This window comes from Rhipicephalus sanguineus, chromosome 6 (genome assembly GCF_013339695.2).
Source record: "Rhipicephalus sanguineus isolate Rsan-2018 chromosome 6, BIME_Rsan_1.4, whole genome shotgun sequence".
In the NCBI taxonomy this organism is placed as follows: Eukaryota; Metazoa; Arthropoda; class Arachnida; order Ixodida; family Ixodidae; genus Rhipicephalus; species Rhipicephalus sanguineus.
In genome coordinates this window covers 135159848-135180972 of record NC_051181.1, presented here as the reverse complement: position 1 = coordinate 135180972, position 21125 = coordinate 135159848, and the positions used below count along the sequence as shown (strand labels likewise).

The 21125-nt window shown below is 48.0% G+C and overlaps 1 protein-coding gene across 2 annotated transcripts in view; it reads left to right on the top strand.

Moving 5' to 3' along the window:
• Positions 1 to 21125, top strand: part of LOC119396496 (protein FAM107B) — a 197052-nt gene that overhangs the window by 33935 nt on the left and 141992 nt on the right. Inside the window, exon 2 of one of the 2 annotated variants that reach the window (XM_037663742.2) lies at positions 9833 to 9905. In XM_037663742.2, coding sequence (XP_037519670.1) covers positions 9840 to 9905 — 66 coding nt within the window. In that variant the 5' untranslated portion in view covers positions 9833 to 9839. Of the gene's footprint in view, positions 1 to 9832; positions 9906 to 13993; positions 14057 to 21125 lie in introns of those variants that run through there. The other variant, XM_037663743.1, reaches the window with a different exon arrangement.

Below are 21125 nucleotides of genomic sequence, written 5' to 3'. Positions count from 1 at the left end.
GCATCTCCCGAGCCAGTAAAGCACAGTGACAGCCGCTTTCTTGTCACGGTTCGTGCCAGTGGAAGCGGATTTCGGTTCTCGATAGAATGGGGCTGAGATACAAGCGCCCGCACGCAGCGGGAAATCGTCAAGGCCCAGCGGCCACGCCGACGCGCGCTTCTATGCAAGTGACGTAAGCCCGATGGTGGCTGCTGTCTTCTTCTCCTTCTTCGCGGCGCCTTTTTCGCGAGACCGTGGCCGATCACCTTTCGTTCCAATGCGCCACCAGGCGTGACATTCACCTTTCGGTGGAGACGAGTGCTCCGCTGGCCGACTGCCGATGGTGGTCACGGTGACGGCGTGCTGCAGCTAGCTCGCGTTGCAAGGAAATGCGCGCACACCAAAACCCATAGAAGGCGTCCTCCTCGGCGCAGTTACTCTCCAGCAACACGGTCGAGTGTTTCTCGACGCCTCATTTGTGCCGCGCCGGTGGGAGGTATCGGACCTCTCGCTGCGTCCTTCTACGCGTGCGGCTCTGGAGTCGTTCGCGAGCTGTTGCACACTGCCACCGGGTCTCCTGTATTCTTTGTCCATATTTCAAACGCGCTTTCTCCGTCCTTTATTTTTCTTTGTTTCTATTGCCTGGAGCCAATGTTGTTCGTTTGCGAATGTGTGCGTCTTTTGTAGATGGGTGTGCGGCCACACACGAGCGCCTCTGCGCCGATTCTATTTCTCCGGTCCTCTCGCGAACGGGCTTCGTCGTCGAAGCAGAGGGAGAGGGCGTCTCTTGCCGGAATTTCATTCGTCTAGTCCGTAACTCCTTGGTGCATCTCGGGAGTTCCCATGCCCTGCTATGTGCACGTTGGCGAGGCAACCACCCTCTTACAGAAACAGAATCGTAGGGCACTGGCCGACCCGGTCTTCAACGCGAGCCGCGCTAACTGCGTTGCTGCGGTTTCTTGGAAAAATCGGACTGAACGACAAAGCGTGACTGTTCACAGGCAATGTTGGTGTGTTATACTTGGATAATGCTATATTCTTGGCTTTGTAATGTCGTCACAGACCCTTCTTTTTATCTTTCATTCTTTTAGATCCCCTTTACCCTCCCTAGTTAAGGGTAGCAAACCGGAGGCTTCCTCTGGTTAACGACCCTGCCTTTCCTTTATCTTTCTCTCTCTCTCTCTCTCTCTCTCTTTGGCGAATCAATGGGAACGGGCTCTATAAGGGTATGAAAGCCCAACGTGTATGACCTCTGCCAGCGTATCGTTTCGTATCTCCCTGCGTTAGCGAGGTTCTATTCCCACGACTGCACCGTATTCATGCCAGATGCCTTGTAACCCTTCACTGCGTATGATCTAGCCCCAAACAAATGCGCACTTCAACGTTGCTCGTGTAAGCGCATCTGAATGTCTCTCGCAGCCCATTGTAAGTTGCAGTGTAAACCATTCAAAAGCTGCCAGAGCAACGTTTCAGAGCTGTTATTTGCGTCGTCGAGCTGTTATTTAGAGACTATTATGGAACGTGGTAGAGCAACGAGATAAACAGGGCTGCCCTCGGTGAAGCTGGAACGATGCGCCGTACGCCCGCGAGCTCTCCAGCGCAGTCAAAGCGCCTACGCATACACTTATAATAATACAAAACGGCTGACGTGAAACATTCACAAAGCTTGTATGCACAGTGAATAAGTGCCTTGAATGAGAATACATCTGCACTAACGGACTGAAACCTGCCGCGGCTGGTGCTACAGTGGTTATGGTGCTCGGCTGCTGACCCCAAGGTCGCGGGTTCTATCCCGGCCGCGGCGGTCGCATCTCTATGGAGGCGAAACACTAGAGGCCCGTGTACTTATTTCTAGGTGCATATTAAAGAACCCCGGGTGGTCGATACTTCAGAGCCCATCACTACGGCATGTCTCATAATCATGTCGTGGTTTTGTCACGTATTATAATTGGACAAATACACAGAATGTATTCAAACACTAATATTCTGCGGCTGTCCTCGCCACAATGTGCAGAGACAATCGCTCGCAGTCACTCTAGCTCGCCTTGACCACAGACCGAAGATGGCAGCAACGATTTTAAAATGTCATCCTGAGAAGTCAAAGACGAAGGTATTGCTACGATTTTTGAAGACAACAGACTTGCACCGGCAGTTGTAGACCAACAACGATATTGTGACAGTGAGGAGTGTGACTTTGTGTGTGTGTGTGTGCGTGCGTGTGTGTGTGTGTGTGTGTGTGTGTGTGTGTGTGTGTGTGTGTGTGTGTGTGTGTGTGTGTGTGTGTGTGTGTGTGTGTGTGTGTGTGTGTGTGTGTGTGTGTGTGTGTGTGTGTGTGTGTGTGTGTGTGTGTGTGTGTGTGTGTTCCCCTTTCCCTCTTTCTCTCACTCTTTCTATCTACCTCTAACTTTCAAACTCCCCTTTCCCCAGTGAAGGGTAGCATACCGGTCATTCTAGACTGGTTAACATCCCTGCCTTTACTCCCTCTCCTGTTCCTTTCCTCCTTCCTAAGTCTATACTGACCCAGCGTTTACGTTTACCTTCATTTTATTATCAGTAAAGCCAAGTTATCTCGCTCCGTGAACACCACCCAATATCGCGTCGCTCAATATCGCCAAACTACAGTTGTTATTCCTCGGCTACATGTTGGGAACGAGAGCGACGGCCTTCGACGCCGCGAAGTAAAAATGGAAAGCAACGACAACGGCCCAACCGACGCTCGTGCGTGGGCCGCGTTATGCCTCGTCGAGGTAATAGAAGATGCACGGGGCCCTCTTCCTCCGCGGGAGGCCACTCCGGATGGCCCGTGGCCCGTGACGGAACACTGCACGTCCTTGCCTGCCACGCCCGCTGCCTCCGAAATCCTGTAACACGCTCGCCCACCCGTGTTCTTGTAGGCACCGCAGGCACGGCTGCTGCTGCGCCCTTCAATTTACAGCAGCGTCCCGCAAACGTATACGTAGCGCGCTGTGGAGCGCTGCTGGAGGCGCCTCGTTGCTCGTGAGCGGCCGGTGCTTCCCGTGCGTGATTCGGTGCCTGCACTGCTGCGCGCCTTCGGCGCCGGGAGAGAAAGAGAACGTTCGCGTTGCGCATCTTATGTATGCAGCGCTGCTCTGCGAGGAAGGCCAACGCGCGTGTTCGGGACACGCTGTCTGGTTTGCTCACCGGTTTACAAGGTTGTTGGGCTTGCTCGCGTTGTAGCCTTGCCGACATGCATGGCTGGGAGGCGATCTAGGAGTTCGGGGCGATTGAGAGTTGTCGTCTGGGTTTGTAGGCTCTGATATACTCAAGGGATTGGAAGCTCACAAGCGACCCTTACTCATTCGCCTAACACGACCCGAAGGCGAAAGCCATCTTCTACTTTTCCTTCTCGGTCGATGTGTTGATCCTCCCCCGCCCACTTCCCAAAGCTTTCTGCACGTAACGTCGTTTTGTATTGCCTCCAGGATCGGAGGCGTTGCAAGCTTTCCTGCACCTCATTCTGGTTTTGTACTGCCTTCGCGATCGGCCCATTTTTGCCCAAGCGACGATGTCTTGTGATGACGTCTCCTTATGTGACGTCGTGGTGTCGTCACAACTTTGGCGACTTGTGACGTCATGGTGACGTCATCGTAATGATGATTCTTGCATCACTCGTGTTGACGCCGACGCCGAGGGATGCCGACGCCGACGGTCAATTTTCCCGTTCCATGAGGCATCTAAGGCTTTCGCCATAGAAGCTGCGACGTCATCATTATCATCCGCCCACTGCAGGGCGGATGATTATGATGACGCCCACTGCAGGGCGAAGGCCTCACCCATGTTACGCCAATCAACCCGGTCCTATGCTCTCTGCTGCCACGTTAACTTATTAATCTAATCTGCCCGACCTAACCTTCCTCTCTTCTCCTCGCGCGTTTGCCTTCTCTTGGAATCCAGTCAGTTACTCATAATGACCAGTAGTTATCTAGCTGCGACGTGGACATCGTAATTGCGATGGTTGCTGTGGCATGTGTGCAGCGGCAAAATCATTCCGCGTCGCATAAACGCGGAAGACGCACTTGCAAGTCACCGTTGTTCAGCAGGTCGGTGCTCAATGAAGCCTGTTAGCCTTCTCCTTTCCAGCAGCGACCCGTTGACTTTACAATGCATCATACGTTATGATGTTATGCGCTAGCCTAAGGAAAGACTAGTGGCAAACTAACCTTGTCCTTGCGGCGCGCATTATCCCTCGTGTTTCAATTTCGCCTATGTGATGTCTCATTAGAGGAAGTTGCTATGCGGAGAGCGTCGTGCATGGTGGCACGTCGTTGTCCTTGAAAGCAACCGTCATGCACTCGTATCATGTGCTAGTCTTTGCGCTGGTACAGAGGTTACGCTGCTCGTCTGTTCACCGGAAAGTCGCGGGTTCGATCCCGGTCACGGCGGTCGCATTTCGATGGAGGCGAAATGCGAAAGAGGCCCGTGTACTTAGATTTAGCTGCATGGCAAATAACCCTAAGTGGTCTAAATTCCCAGAGACTTCCGCTACGGCGTGCCTGATAATCATGTCGGGGTTCTGGCACGTAAAACACAAGATATTATTATTATCGTATCATGCGCTTACCTAGGGTAGTCATGTCGGGCGCGTATACTTGGCGGAAATGATCATCAATTAACAACTTTGGATCAAATTGACAAGCATTCATGTCAGGGCACTCTTTGAAGGCCCAGTGCCAATCGTAACGAAGGCTTTTAGTTGTGCTTGTATTGTTTATTAAGGCGAAAGCCTTATACGGCTTATAAGTAGAAAACAACACAAAAAATCCGGCGTCGGAGGCCTGAACACGAATGGTGCCAGAAGTTACGTGCGGCGCATGCTTCTATACCCCCGGTGCGAATCGAAGTTAAGTGTCAGTCAAATACAAATTAAATTGAATTAAGAGGGTAAGGATATGCCAAGTGATTATAAGTAATAATATGGTACATAACTGATTAGAACGTGTATTGAGGTGAATTAGTGGGAATCAAGGGTGAATTAAAGGCCAACTCCGGCGATTTTTCGAGGTCGATGGATCTCAATGAAATTCGCTGGGTACTTTCCTTTGCACGTTTCCGTCATTTATGCCAAATTACAGGCTTGAGACATACGCAGATTGTTTGCAAATGAATTTTAAAGATTGTCTGCAAGCTAGCGTTGGTTTGGCCGGCGCTTCGCTGGTCGTCCCGGCTGTCACAGTTTTCATACTCCGCGCCGGCGTGACCGGAATACTTTGCACGACTTCCGGTTCGTTCGTAACAACGTCTACGTCATACGTAGACAGTACACTCGGTTGAATTTCAGTTTCGGTGTTGCGCTTTTTTGCTTATTTAAAATTATTCTCCAATTTTCCGAGTGTTTCTGCTATCGGGCCCGTAACAGGAGCGTCTCAGAAACATAAAAGCACCATTACTTTGACATGGCCAAAAAATCGCCGGAGTTGGCCTTTAAAGGTGAATCGCATGATCAACATTTATCTCAAGGAGAGCGCACCCTTTCTCTCTCCCCAGGGAGCGAAAGAAAGCTAATTAAGCCTCTTTCTTCCTCTCACCCTCCCTGAAAGAGTGAGAAAGAGGCACCTCTCTCTCTTTTTGAATAAAGGAGCGAGCTTTGTGAAAGGAATAGCGGAAAGGTTTGTAGGCGGTGCATGTCTCTGGTTTGCTGCTCCTCACTGAATAAAAGGGAAAGGGAAAAACACGGGAAGGTGCAGAGATGATAAAGGGTCTGGCCTGGACAGGTTCATTGGTCGGATTATCATATAACATTTTTTTTTTCTTTCGTCGATAAAGAGAGCATGGAAATGAAGGTTACGCTCGAATCGCGAAAGACCTGCGCGCAGCGAAAGTACACAGAGGGACACATGTAAATTTGCGTCCTGCATCGACGTAGATTCCTCCGGACGATACAGAAATAGAACGCACAGAGGGCCATTCCTCCGACAGACATGGCCGATATGACGCGGTCCGCCCGACCGGGACGCGGGAATAAAATGCGTAGATGCTCGCTTTATGAAGGACGCGGGGGTCGATTTGGATGGGCGAGGCCTTGACAGGACGGCCAGCGATCAAGGCGAAGGCCGTCACATCGAGAGAAGTTGCGAGCGCTTGTCAGCCAAGCCTCCGCGAGACCCTGCGCGCTAGCAGGTCGAGAAAAGCGCGAAACAAAAATTCGGAACAAAATATGGAAAATGTCCCGCTGCAGTTTTGTGAATGTCGTCCTGGACAACAACAAGTACGCCCGCAGTCGGCTGTGGCGATGCAGATAACGTATTCAATGGCGCGACACGCGTCTGTGGGCAGTGTCGTTTGGCCAGCTGCTCTTTTATTCTGCTTCGGTGGCCTCACTTTTTCCCATTCGCGTTCTCATTCGTCATGTTGTTGTCTGTTTCGCGTCGCAGCGGCCTCAAGGAAACAACAACGCGTCTTACCATTCTTGAGCTTCGAGGGACAAGCGTACACAGCAACATGTGCGCCTTGGCAAATTGTTTCCCTCGATGCAATGACACAGAAATCAATCTTTTTATCTTACTAGCCGCGGTGCGAACTATTCACATTCTCAACTTGAGAAGCTTTTAGCGCAAAATAAGACAGGGACACAGATGGAGGGAACAACACATTAGGGGATCATCTTGCATCAGTCACCCATCAGTAACGATTTCTAAAAAAGAAGTTTCGCTCCTAAAGGAAAGGGGTTAACAATAGGTACGGAGAGATAGTGCCTTGGTTTGCACCGTTGACCGTGCGCATGTGCCGCGAGTGACGTAGTCCGAGTATATATGTTTTGTTCTGGCCTAATAAAGCCTTCAGTTGATAGTAGCGCTGGTGTTGTTCCCTTCCTCTGTGTCCCTGCCTTATTTTGCGCTAAAAGCTTCTCAAGATGAATATGTACCAACTAGCTCGACTTTCGGTCTTACTTCACATTCTCAAGTTACGTGCCTGAGTGATAACCAATTATTTGATTGACCGACTCATACCGACCAATATTTTCTTTGCTTTAATATCACCCACATCGGCAGATGTGGGTGATGTGGTAGATGTGGGCTGGGGATTTCCGTTGCATCAAGTGAGGTCGTGGGTTCATTTCCTGGCGACGGCGGCCGCATCTCGATGCGAGCGAATTACAAGGACGCCCGAGTGCTTAGACTTAAGTGCACGTTAAATATCCCCGGGTGCTAAGAATTAATCTGGCGGGCCTTAATACGGCATGCCTCGTAACCATATTGAAGTTCTGACGCATAAAAATTCTTATTTTAAACTTAAATTGATTTTATTGAATAACTAATTTAGTAACCATAATATTCAATGTCTAGGTTGAATTAACCTAGAATTAACTTGAGTTAATTAATTAACCTAGAATTAACTTGAATTAACGCTGAGCGTACCCAAATTCATGCGCTTCAAAGTTTTACGATTTGTCCCCATCGAAATGCGGCTGCAATCGCTGGCTGGTATTAAACAAAGGACCTTTGGCAGTGGTTTTTTGGGCCAGTTTGTATATGATTACAAGGTGAAGGGGTTGCAGCACGTCACCATGCATATCACGCGTTAAGGCCCGTCTAGAAAGATTTAGAAAATGCGGAGGGGGGGGGGGGGGTTAGTTTGTATATTTGCATGAATACTGCTGTGGATTCTTTACGTGTGCGTGTAGGTGTTCTAGAGAACGCCTTCTTTGAGTAAACTTCATTTGTAGGTCCAGCCTTTGTCCTGTGCGTTTCTCCTCTTGTGCTCAACTTGTTAGAACCCATGACAAGACCTTTAGCTCGAAAGAATAACGCCATAACCATTCACTGAACTACCGCAGCCTGCGATTCTGAATGTGACGGAAGCGGAAGCAACTAAAGGTGATTTTTGTTCGGGCGTGTTTTTCCGGAAACCCGGAAGCAATAAGGCCGCAAACACTTATCGAGTGCGAAAAGGAACGGAACTGGGATAACACTTTAATTATAGGTATGTCATCCCGGTTAAGATCCCAGTTCTTTGTGATGAAACAGACTGGGCCGCATCAGTAGCCTAAACTAAATTATGATAGAAATAAGTGACTCTTTACATTCGCACGTGACTTTGTGAAGCAAAACTACTCGCTCTAACCCTATTATTTACTTTTGTGTACACAAATCATTTCATGCTCTGTCGAAGTGTCTTCGTGTTCTGATACGGATCAAAACAAAAAAAAAACTTTGTTCAGACGTCAAGTAAGAGCTTTGCTTGTTAGAACCAACTGGAACACACCGCAGGGAAACAGAGCACGCAGCTACGTTCCCTCGGCGGATTGGCCGAGGCCGACTTTAGCTTCCAGTTTGTTGCACGCTTTTAACGAGACAGCTATAGGGCCACGTATAAGCGTCCCTGCGCGTGTGCAGTGTCTGCTCTACGTTCCGTCGAGCCTGTAATTAGGAGCTTACGGAGCCTGGCGCGGATGCAGCATCCCCGGCATTATAAGAAAGAACTTTAACGTAAAAAGAAGCTCGAATTCATGCCTTGTTATCTGCATGGGACACGTGTAATCTCGAGCAGCCTACTTTGCATAGAGCGTGATCGGGTGTGCGCATGCGCGAGAAAGAAAAGAAACTGGGCCATCTTGTTTGCGCGTTTCCGGTTCGCTGCCTCCGGCACGAGCGGGGCGTCTCATTATGCCGCCCATCTCCGAAAAAGCCTCCGGTTCCTTCTCAAGGTTGCTCGCGTGCTAGGGGCGCTTAGTGCTGTTCCGTGGGTTCATGCCCGGCTTTGTTTCTCCTGCGCGTTCCGTCTGTTTTTTCTTTGTTTTTTTTTTTCTGTGGATGTATTTTTCGGTTGGATCTCCGTTCTAGCTTCAAAAGAGTAGATGAGAAAATGTTGACCTGCACTTGAAACGACCCCGTTCCTTTGAAAATGGAGTAAAGTTGGTGAGCGGTTCACTGCCATCGCCTCCGCAGGCGCACTCGATAACAGAATGTTAGCGTGACACGGAGATTAGATAACCGAACGTTAGCGTGACACCGAGATTAGATGAACGAATGTTAGCGTGACACGGAGACTGGATAACTGAATGTTAGCGTAACGCACAGATGCGATACAGAATAACTTCTTCTTGGGCGAGTCGGTGTTTACTAAACATATTGTAGTAGTGCAAAATTGGAAAAGGGGAGTAAACAGAAGAGGGAGAGAGAACAAAGATGGACAACGGCCTGTTTTTGTTTTCTCTCCTTCTTCTGTTTCCTCTCTTTTTCCAACTTCGCACTACCACAACATCTTTAGCGATACAGAATGTTAGTGTTACACGCAGCTTCGATAACACAGTGTTCGCGTGACGCGTACATCGACCGTTAGACTTGCAAGTGCGCTGTGCAGTGTACGATCACTAAGGTGTGACATCGGCGATACGGCACGCTTCGTTTGGCATTGGCCGAAGTCCAAAGGGGAAATAAAGGCTTTGGAGTATAGGAGAGAGCTATTCATCATGGTTGCTTAGGAGACGTTCCGTTTAACACCGAGGTAAATTATTTGACGCACTTGGTCGAACACCCACCATCACCATTGTTAAAATACCTAGTTATATTCTTTGGCATGCCGCCTGGCTGGTTTGTTTTTGCTGCATCTACTAGAATATTCTACTCATTGACATTTATCATCACTCTAACGCCACTTGCATCATGTCCTAGTCACCACACTCGCTTCATGGCATTCATACTCGCTCAAATATCACTTATTAATTTTCGAATTGCGAGATGTGGTCTCGTGTACCTAAGTTTAGTATTACAAAGAGTTCTTGTAAGACTTTTTATAAGCTTTTCATATGACGCTGCGACGCAGTATCGAAGAGAATGCGCATTCACTTTTGGTTTCATTCATCCTTCTCATACGCTTTCTCTCTACCACGCAGGTTCACCATGACCTTGGTTCACAGAGGCTACGTCCAAGTGCTGCCGGCCGGCACATCGACCACCAAACTCCAGGTGTGTGCCCATTTATCGTTTCTTGCACCTCTCATGAGATTAGCATTCTTTCGGTGCGCTACTCACCGTCACACGCTAACAGGGGCGTAGCCAAGGGGGGGGGGGTTGGGGGGTTCAAATCCCCCCCCGAAATTTTTCAGTTTCGCTTGCGTATATATATACGCACACATACAAACGCACGCACGAACATACATAAAGTATGGTTGAACCCCCCCCCCCCCCGAAAAAAATTTCTGGCTACGCCCCTGCACGCTAACATGTTCTGCCCTGTTCCTGTGGGCGATTGCGAACGCGAGAACAACATATTATGCAAGCACCTTTGTTTAACCTCCATTTATTATTGCAAGCGGCTACAGACCTCGACAAGCTTGTGATGGGACGTTCGCGTAAAGCGTACCGGTTTTACTAGCCTAAACTATGCAGCCTAGTTCAGCGGCGAAAGCGACCGATCGCGTATCTGAAATGCACGCATGTAGGACAACTGAAACGAAGTCCGTGCATCTCTTTATCGGCTGAAAAACAAACAAGGATATTTTTTTGTAATGCTACGTTGCCCGTTGAATGCGACCGTTACTGTATGAGCTGCTAAGCGGACCCTGTGGCTCGTAGCGACCTTATCACCTCAGACCGGCGTTTTGCGGCGCCGGGCTGCATAGCGAATGGGACCGGTCCCTGTATGCATATCAGGGAAGCACGAGAGCGCATGGCGAGGCCACCGCACAGCCCTTCATCGGTGACTGCACCGTGAAAGGCAGTTCAGCGACCCGAACGTCAAACTCGTCCGCGAGATTGGCTTCCGTTCACGCACCGATGCATGCAGGAGAAGCTGTCATCGCGCGGCCGCGGTTATACGCTGACGTACTCCGCGTTCTTCGCGTTGATCGAAGTCCGTTCACCCCTCCCGCGCATTTTCTGCTGCATTATTGATTGCTTTCTTTTGTCGGATCTTCTTAAACGTGCGAGAATAGACGGTAGCGATTTGATGAAAAGAAGTGTATCATTTTGGGGGGGATTTCGCACTTGGAACAACACTTGCAAGGAGAAAAAGTTGACCGATAGACGATATTGCGAGATGCTTTTGAGTTGACTATCTGTGGTAGGTATCTTCGCACTTGTAGTAGTGGCGAAAACCTTTTAGAATATTCAAGAAAGCTGCCGGTATGAAACATTGTGTGACTAAATTCGAGCCATATCGTCTAAAAAATGCGCTAGCGCACACTCTCTTTGCGCGCATGCGTGTTTCGTGGGAATGTAACTTGCTCGACTTATTACTTCGCAGCCTGAATGTTAGCCGCTTCTTTGTAATCTGTGGCCTTAGCATGTTTCAGTTTGGTGGTGTGTGAGTGAGAACAGAGGTGTTTCGGTAAGGATGTTAAGCATGATTACAGCGAATATGCGTTAATAAGCTTCGCCAAAGTACGGAAATAAATCGCGGTGAACTTACTTAGTCTGCAAAAGGGGAAAAAATGCTCTTGCAAACGGAGGCCGCAGGCGAGCACTTGATGTCATAACAAAATAAAATACTCAGGATCCCCTGAAGAGACACTACTGAGCACTGTCGTAGCCAGGGGGGAGGGGTTCAACCCCTCCCCCCCCCCGAAATTTTTGTGTTGCATCGTGTATATATACGGACACACACAAACACACACACGAACACACAAGAGTTAGTTAAATCCACCCCCACCCCCCACCCCCCTCTTCGATAAATTTGCTGGATACACCACTGCTACGGAGGAAAAAAGAAGCCTTACACCAAGTTTTTTTCTTTTTTTAGTCTCCTTGCCTTGCGCGATGTGAGCACCGAAAGCCGTTTTATTCAGAGGGTTTTCCGTAGCTCTTTGCATATTGAACGTCGTACCCTAGCGTTCCTGTTCATGCTCTCTTTGAGATTATATATAGGAACACAAGTGAAAAACCCAAACAATGAGCTTGCCTGATTGCATACAGAATTGGGCTTCATTCATTCTTCAAGGCAGGCGTGGCAGGCGCCCTGAACGCCTGCGTGCGCTCATACAATGATGTTTCGGGCCCGCATCGAGGAAGCGGGCGGGCGGCGGCGATTCGCACGGCTGGGTGCGAGAACGCGCGTGTCTAGTTTCCCCTACCATCCGCCAGAAGGCGCCACGGGACTACCTGATTGCGAGCGCCAACTCGCGCTCGCACATACCCCCAGAACCGGCTCCCCACAGCGACGGAAGCCCCTAAAAAGGGGTTTTAAAGCATAAGCGTGCGCACAGAAGGGGGGGGGGGGGCGCCCCCCCCCCAAATTGTGTAAAGGGGGGCTCCAATTCTGCCCCAATTCCTTTACTCATTCGGACTTTTCACGTCATTTTTTAATGCGCAGCGTTACAGCTATGCCTGTTTTTTTACGATAATAACGACCAAGGACGCCTGATACTGCATTCAAAGACTGTTTACTTCTTACCTTTAACCGGGAAAGCCGATGACCATTGCTAAGCCTTTGTGAGAAGCGCTTCATCGCTTCATTTTCATTTGTGCATCCCCTGCAGAACTCGTTTTCTTTCGGAACCTGCTAACAATGGGGGGAGGGGAAGACTACGGTAAGTTGTGACCCCCCCCCCCCCCTCTAATGGTGAACCATGTGCACGCCTATGGACTTTATCTCGATATACGTAGATCGCCGATGTTCGAGATTTCTTCAACTGTCGAAAGCAACGTTTGTAGCGCTCTCCGTTCGACGCCAATTAGGCCGGGAATTTTACCGCCAGGGATCAAGAACGCTGTCGCGATCTGCCTCTCATGTGATATTCAAGTGCAGCCTAACGAAGCCGCTGAATAAAAGGTGTAAATCACTTGTACTGCTATAGGGCGCCGTCGCCAAAGATTATTTGCTACATTTAGGGCATCCTCGAACTGGATCCCAGGAGGCAACAAACGACACTTACGAAGTAATAAAAGTTGGATAAAGGTGCCTCATGCGAGCTGGCCAGCCCTAGAATACGTTGTACCGAGATTACGTTGTACGACTTTGGTACGACTTTGGTACGACTTTGGTACGCCCTTGCCTCGCCTTCGCTCCTTGCATGTTTCTGTCTTTCTTAATTCTTTCTATCGTTTTCTTTCAGTGGCACGCTAATGGTGACCATTCGTGATGGGCCTCCGTTTTCTCAATCAAAGAATCAAGCAAGCATGCGTTCAGTTATCTAGTTCGGTCAGTCAGTCACTCAAGTTAGTCAAGCAAGCCAGTCAATCAGGTCAGGTCAGTCAAGCCAGTCATGCAAGTCACGCAGTCAGCCAGCCAGTCAGTCATATCATGTCATGCAGTGGCGTAGCCGGGGGAGTGGCTTGGAGGATTAACACCCCCCCCCCCCCGAATTTTTTGCAGTTTGTATGTGTATATGTGTACGCGCGCAACAAACGTACTTTAAGGGCAGCCGACACCCCCCCCCCCCCCCGAAAAATATTTTGGGCTGCGCCCTGGATGACATGTTTGTTAAGAACGTCACTCAGTCAGACGTCACCAGCCACTGTGCAAAAGCTTCATAATTGATTGTTTATTATGTTAAACCGAAATTTTTGTATATATCCGCTGTATACAACACCGTTCCGTCTGCACTGCCGCACGCGGTGCTCCAAACACATGCAGGATAGAAAGCGAATGGTGCTCTTAAAGCCGTACGCGTGCCAATAAAAACAATTTGTCTTTCCGGGTAACCATTGGTGCGACAGGCTTGCCCGGCTAGGGCGCCGGCACTGTTTGCGCAGCGTGAAGTGCGTGGCGTCAGGATAAGAAGCTTACACACGCGTACTCCAGCTGCCGCCAGCTGGCGTATCAGCAACCAGCTCTTAGATAACGGTATAGGCAAGCTACCCTTTACCGCACGTTTGCCGCGTTGTCGTTGTTTAAGCGTAGAAAAAAAAAACCCGAAAAGATAAAGCTAAGAATAATGTTCACGCAAGGTGCGCCCGGAAGATTAAAGAGAAGACGAAAAAAATAAAAGAAGAAGAAGAAGAGTGCATTCCGCAAGAGCTTGCTCCTACAACTCAGCTGATAACAGGACTGATAAGTTTGCGCGCTTTGAGGCTCGGGCTGTCACAGGTGCTCGCCTGCAGAGAGGCGTCCGAGCGGTCAGACACCGAAGATGGAGGAGCTTCGACGCAGTCTCGTGGTCGAACTTGTCGAACGCAATGTGAGTTTGTTGATCTCTTTTGCAACGGCGCATTTAGGCTACGAAGAGAATTATGCGTAGTGAAGAAGATGAGCGCTACTCGGAAAGGTAGGGGGCGCCACCCAGGCGAAAATAAGACGTTTGGTCGGCTTGACACTGCCGGTTCTGCCTTAACCACGTAAATTGCCGTGATTGCTTTGCTGTTCCATAAAGAAGTGCTGCTCCTAAACGCCTTGTTTTATGTGAAACATAATTGTAGCCCGTGTCATCGTTACCTCGTATCTGCTTTGTGTGCGTCGTTTAAGCGGCATGCTGTTACGCCATAGCAAAGGCAATGTGGGTCACGAACAAGTTCCTACGGAGAGAACACTCGGCATTAAAACCGTGTTAGGATCAAGAAATCGATGTTAACAGTTTTTTAATACCATGCCCGTGCCCAAGGGATAGGAGGATAGAAAAAGCAAATAGTTTTGCCGGACGGGAGTCCCCGGTTGAGTATACCTTGCTGGTGCACTTGTGGAAAGGAGGTTAGCAAGAAAAAACAAGGAGGCAAAAACAAAGTTAGCGGCTACTATCACGCGAATTCGCTGAGCCCAGTGGATCGCAAGAAAACACAACAGTGTTTTATTTGGCGAACATTCGAACGCGTCGCGAGTTACAAGCGAAGCTGTCCTGGCCAGTTTTCTGCGCCTAAGCGCCACCCAAGCTAAATGTGTACTTACTATGACAAGTGTGTGTGTGTGTGTGTAATAATATCTGGGGTTCTACGTGCCAAAATTATGATATGATTATGTTGCACGCAGTAGTGGAGGGCTCCGGAAATTTTGACCACCTGATGTTTTTTTACGTGAAACAGCGCGACATGTGTGTGTGTGTGTGTTGTTGTTGTTGTTGTTGTTGTTGTTGTTGTTTACCTCTCTGTCTCTCTCTCTCTCTCTCTTTTTGCTTTCATAGCTTTGTCTTCACTCACTCAGTAAGGGGTAGCAATCTGGGTATTCATCTTCCGATTGACATCCTCACATTACGTATATCATTTCTCTCTCTCTCTCTCTCTCTCTCTCCAACTTAGCAGCGCTCCTCCTCAACTAAAGAGGAGCGTTGCTCCTCATAACTTCTCTCTCAAGCGCGTGTCGCAGCAGTAAGATGTGACGCGCAGTTTTCAGAAATGAAAGGTTTCTCATTTACACGTGAGAAAATGTTCATTTATTCTTCAGTAGAGGCACTTTCCCTATAGTAATAACCTTTCAATCTGTTGCGAGAATCGCTCGAAATCCTTGCGAATGAGCGGACGCGTTCTGCTCGTTCTACGTAGCTCACAGCCACTTCGCGAAGTCGGCGATTGTTGCAACTTATCGTGCATTAGAATCACCCTTTATTTATTTTCGTGCATGTGTTTGTATGTAATAATAGTAATTTTTTAGTTTTAACGTCTCAAAACAACAACGTGATTATGAGGGACGCCGTAATCGAGGGCTCCGTAAATTTCGACCCCCTGAGTCTCTTTAACGTGCACCTAAATCTAAGTACATGGGCCTCAAGCATTTTCGTCTCCATCGAAAACGCGGCCGGGATTCGATCCCGCGACCTTTCGGTCAGCAGTCGAGCACCAAAACCACTAGACCACCATGGCGGGTGTGTATTTGTATGTGTGCATGTATATATATACGCACGCAAAATTATACCATTTCAGAGGAGAGGGTTGAACCACCACCCCCAAACACTACTCCTGACTACGCCAATGCAGCGCGATCACACAAGGCAGTGTAAACATAACTGACCACAATTGCAGCTCTTCAGTGGAATGAGGCTAGATCTGATTCTCTGGACCATAGATGCCGACTACGCTGGTAATTAATTGCAAATCACGATTAAGATGTTAATTAAGATGCGTTGGCAAAAAGAGACAAATCGCTGCTTACTGTTGCTCAACGACGCGAGCGTCGGCTCAGAAAATCTTGCCATATTCGAGTTTTCGAGATTGGCAGGTTGTTCCGTAAACTTTTTCACCTCACCATAAGTTCCAGTGTGAAACAGCTATCTGGTCAGTTCATTTTTATTTCGCATGTGAGGAAGCAGTCATTCCAACTGTCATAATCGCGAGATGCTAGTCCACATGGGCCACAGAAAGAAGAAATCTAGAGAACTTATTAAATATGAAACTCGAGGATCAAATTCCGAGCACACGTGTGCTAGATGGCACTCTGCCCTAGAGAAATGAAGAAACAGAGGGGGTTGGGATATTGGATATCGATGAAGAGAGGGGGTGAAACAACTGATACTTTGTATTCGCCAAGTTCAGACTTGCAGCAACGATAATTACAATGCCACTTTTTTTCGCCCTAGCACGCTTCACTGCACAACATTAATGCTTTTCTGCAAAACATTTATGTTTTGCAGCGCAGCTAACTTAAAGATTGTTCATTAGGGAGAGCGTATGGGACCGCCTTACACCTTTGTTGTATAATTAGCGTTATTCTGATAGATTCCGCGAATTTTAGGTCTCCAGGCAACATGACTGTCTTGGGGTCATGCAAGCAAATGTTGTTGTGTTTGTCGTTGTTGTTACGGTAGTGTAAATCTCGCAGTAAAGCGTTATTATTTCTCACCCAATCTGAAATTAACAGTTCCGCTAACGCTAATATAAGACGTCACACCATACAACTTTGTCTGGATAGAGGCGTGTTGCTGCTTCTGCAAGTTATCATCGAAAGCTGCCTACCCTTACATGCTATGTCTGCGCGGATGGCCACCTTTTGCAGAGTTCGCATTTTCACAGATAACATTTCTGCGTAACACTTGTAATACAACGCTCCCTCATAGCTATGCTATTGTCTCGACTTTATCTGGACTCGAGCTTGAGGGCAACGTTATCAGTAACACAACGTTAACGTCTAAGTATTTCGCCTCTGTTGACGTCTGAAGGGATCACTGTTCCTTGTTGATTTAGTGCAACAGTCGGAATGTCTTTGAAACCTTGGTAAACTTACGGGCAGCAACGATCAGGAATGTTTGAGATTATGGAAGTTGTGTACATTTTCCATTGTGTGCGTATTCTTCCTTTGTATCTTTCATTTTCTTTCTCGCTGCTAAGAGTGCGACGTAGACCCCTGATAACGGCCACAGAACTTCACGAGAGTTCGGTCAGCATAGGGAGTCGTTTGCTAAAAGAGCATTTTATGAAAACATGTAATGCTGTTATTGTTTGTATCCTCCTAACCGTATATTCCACGCGGCTTGCTTTAGTTGTGCAAAAATGAGCCGTTCATGCTTGCGTCACTTTCGTGCCTGGGTCACATCCACAAATGGCGCTAGGGTAGCGCCACGCATGACGCAGTCGGAGTTATATTATAATAGGGACGTAAGCCAGAAACGTTTATGTATGCTAGTGTGTGCGTTTGTACGAGTGCGTGCATGTATATATACATGCAAAATTGAAAATTTCGGGGGGAGGGTTGTACCCCCTTGCCCCCCTGTTTATGAGCCCACCCCCATGTTGTATGTACTACATAACGTAGTATCTATCTATCTATCTATCTATCTATCTATCTATCTATCTATCTATCTATCTATCTATCTATCTATCTATCTATCTATCTATCTATCTATCTATCTATCTATCTATCTATCTATCTATCTATCTATCTATCTATCTATCTATCTATCTATCTATCTATCTATCTATCTATCTATCTATCTGTCTGTCTGTCTGTCTGTCTGTCTGTATGTATGTATGTATGTATGTATGTATGTATGTATGTATGTATGTATGTATGTATGTATGTATGTGTGTGTGTATGTATGTATGTATGTATGTATGTATGTATGTATGTATGTATGTATGTATGTATGTATGTATGTATGTATGTATGTATGTATGTATGTATGTATGTATGTATGTATGTATGTATGTATGGACAAAGCTCACCAGCGCGTTTGAGAGAGATCACTGCCATAGTAAGTATCATTCTTCAAGAAGAAGGTAGAAGGTACTCATCCTCAATCTCCAAGCCTTGGCTCACCAGCGCGATTCGTTGCTAAAGTATTATGTTTGCTTTGCTATGACATCATCGCTTTCGACGCTTAGGTCCCAGAAATGGCGTGAGGAGACTTAGGCGGCAAGATAGTGGTACGCCTGTTTACTCTCACCTCATTTGACAGCTGCTACGCCACTGCGAATAGAGAGCGTGCATGGTTGCAACATGGGAAAGAGTAAGCCCCACGAGTTGCTCTTGAGTCAAGGTTACAGACTTTTGCAATGCGTGAATACATGTCACTTGTCTAACTTGGTTACGTCAGTTCTGTTCCATTGGGCAAAATCACTTTCTGCAGCACGTACGAGGCGTAAGACACACTCTAGGGCGGCTACGTCTTCGATACCGTCTACCGGGATTCCTCTTTTTGTAAGGATGAAATTCCGGTCTGGAATGAGCCTCTCGTTCTCTTCGTATTCAACTGTGTCGATTTCAATTATGCGTTTACACTTTTTTGAATGCCGACATAAGAGAGAATCACTCGAAATATCTGGTCAAGTAATGGTATGTAACATGACGGTGTTAGAATAGGCTATAAAGCGCGGCGGGAGGAGGCATATATGGCACGAACGACAATGAGTGAGAGAGAAACAGTGGAAAGGGGAAAATAGGAAGTTTAATTAGAAATAAAAATTCGAAGTGCTGCTCTGTCATTCGGGATAGGGGAGGGTGAAGCTTAAAGAGAAGAAAGTAGAGATAGAAAGTACTCGCACACCATCATTCACAATCGGTCACTATTGCAGCTGACTGTCACTGCGCAATAAAGTTTGCCTGCCACAGGAAATAGCACCAATACAAATTGCAGCCACTGGCGCACTTGTGCATGTCGGCTGTCCTTAAAAATCTGCAAACGTGCCTTCGTAGCCCTGATCTGCGATGACGTATTAGATCGAAATTCCAAATTTGTTTTCTCCGACAAAGGTCTTTGGTCAAATCGAGCTATAACGACGAACTTACACAAGTGAGTTTACGAACTGCTTCTGCAGATTTAGGTTAGGTAACGCGAGAGGTTTGCGTTCCGCTCGCGTACGCAACTCGCTTGGGTCCGAGCAGAACACAATCAGGCTGCGAGTTCTCGGTAAAGCAAGCTGCTTACGTCGCCTAATACGGAATTATCTGAAGTAAGTCAGTTGCGTATGTCTGTAAAGTATAAAGCATGGTTCCACCTCAGTGAAACACGGGGCGAAGTGCGAACGTTCCCGCTGTCCCGCCTCGTTACGCAACACATGTAACGCGGTTGGGTGAAGCCACGTACTACAGACAGGCACGCGCCCCAAGCCCAGCGGCGATGACAAATGAAGCGAAAAAGGAATGCCGAAAATGGGGCTCCGCCACTAATGGAGAACACCGCGGAGCGAGGAATGCGCCGTGGCTCCTTAGGCGCGCATGAGGGCAGCCTGGCGTCCAGAAAGAGAAGAAAAAGGGAGAGGGGGGGCGATTGAGTCAATTAACGTGGAGGTGTTAGGAAAGGAGGTGATGTGAGAGAGAGAGACAAACCGCGTTTTGTTTGATTGGGTCGCGAAGTCGATGTCCCTGGGATATCGCAAGGAGGGTGATCGCCAAGGAACTTGTCGCGCGCGCCAGGCTTGCAGCCATGCGAGCCAAGGACACACGCCTGCCGACTTGTCGCAGTTTGTGTGCGCCAACGACCTTGCACCGCTTTCGCGCGACGTGGCCGCTGTTTCTCTTATGAGCTCCTATAAGAGAGAGCGCGTTAACGTTTTGTGCGTTGCTGCTCGAGATAGCTCAGTGGAAAGGCGATGGGAAACGACGGCGCGCAGCAGAGACTTACCTGGAGCCGAACCACCTTCTGCGGTTGGCTGCCAGGGTTGCTAACGGTTGCCCTATAAGGCAATTCGCCAAGGTTGATACACGGTGTACTCGACGCGCCTTGGTGTCGAGCAAATTGGAACTGCATGCGTTGATAATACACGTGTTTGCGTGTACTTCCGTTTACGCGCGCTATACCGTGCGCTGTAGTAGCCCGATCAATGTACTATCGTGAGCAATGTGAGCAGGAACACCGAATGCACGTTTATTCAACGATTACTTGCAATGCTCTAATACGAATGTGACGTGTGGAATTGCATTTAATGTAATGAACGCTTTTGCGCTTGCCAACTGCGCTTAGCCGCTACGGTATTTTAAAGGTAATTTCGTGTTCCATCGCATACTCCTGATCTGTGTACTTCAGTAAGTCTGCCCTGTCTTCCCAACGGAGGTGGTCAGTCCCGTGTAGCTTTTCTTCGTCATCCAGCATTCGATTATGCGACCTTAGCATTCTTAATTTTTTTTTCACAGTTATGAGTAAATCAGAATAAATCATACACTGACACAGGAACGCCAAGCTCGTGGTATCGCATGGTTTTCGCAAGCATGTTTTCTTAATCAGTCCTTGTATATACTCATTCTAATAAAAAATAAAGAAAGAAACAAGAAAAGTACGCGCTTAAATATATAAAGCTAATTTTCCTGTGTTCTTATGATATCAAAGTCATGAGTAATCAGTGAACGTTAACGTCTAAGCAAACCAAGAGACTTGAGAAACAACATGTGAAATAGTTGCCGATAAAATCTGAACCACGCGGTACTACTTAAACCGTGTCCAAAGCTTTTTACTCATTCCTCCCGCTCTATCCATCGTGTCTTGGAATCGAACCCGCGGCCTCATGCTGCAGCAGCAGCAGAAGGCTGTAGCCATTTCGAGCCAGCGATGGTGCGGTCACGTGGGAAACATTCCATGGCCATTACGTAAAAAAAAAATGCGCGCTCATTCCGCAGATGCAGTTACGTACGCGTCAGCGCTCTGTCAGCGCAAATCCGAAAATACGTTGCCACGGAGTTTCCGCTTTACTGCAAATCGGTAACGCTAATCCCTGTGATTTGCTCCTAATCAGCCAGTCCAATCCTGTAATGTTGCCGCTGCCGCCCTCTTCCGTTGCGGGTGACTGAATTCAGAAAGAAAAATAAAGCGGAACGAGAAACGGCGTGGTATAATAATCAGAATCAATTCTGGCCCCCTGAGTGCATACGAGTTCGGCCTACGCTCTAAGCAATGC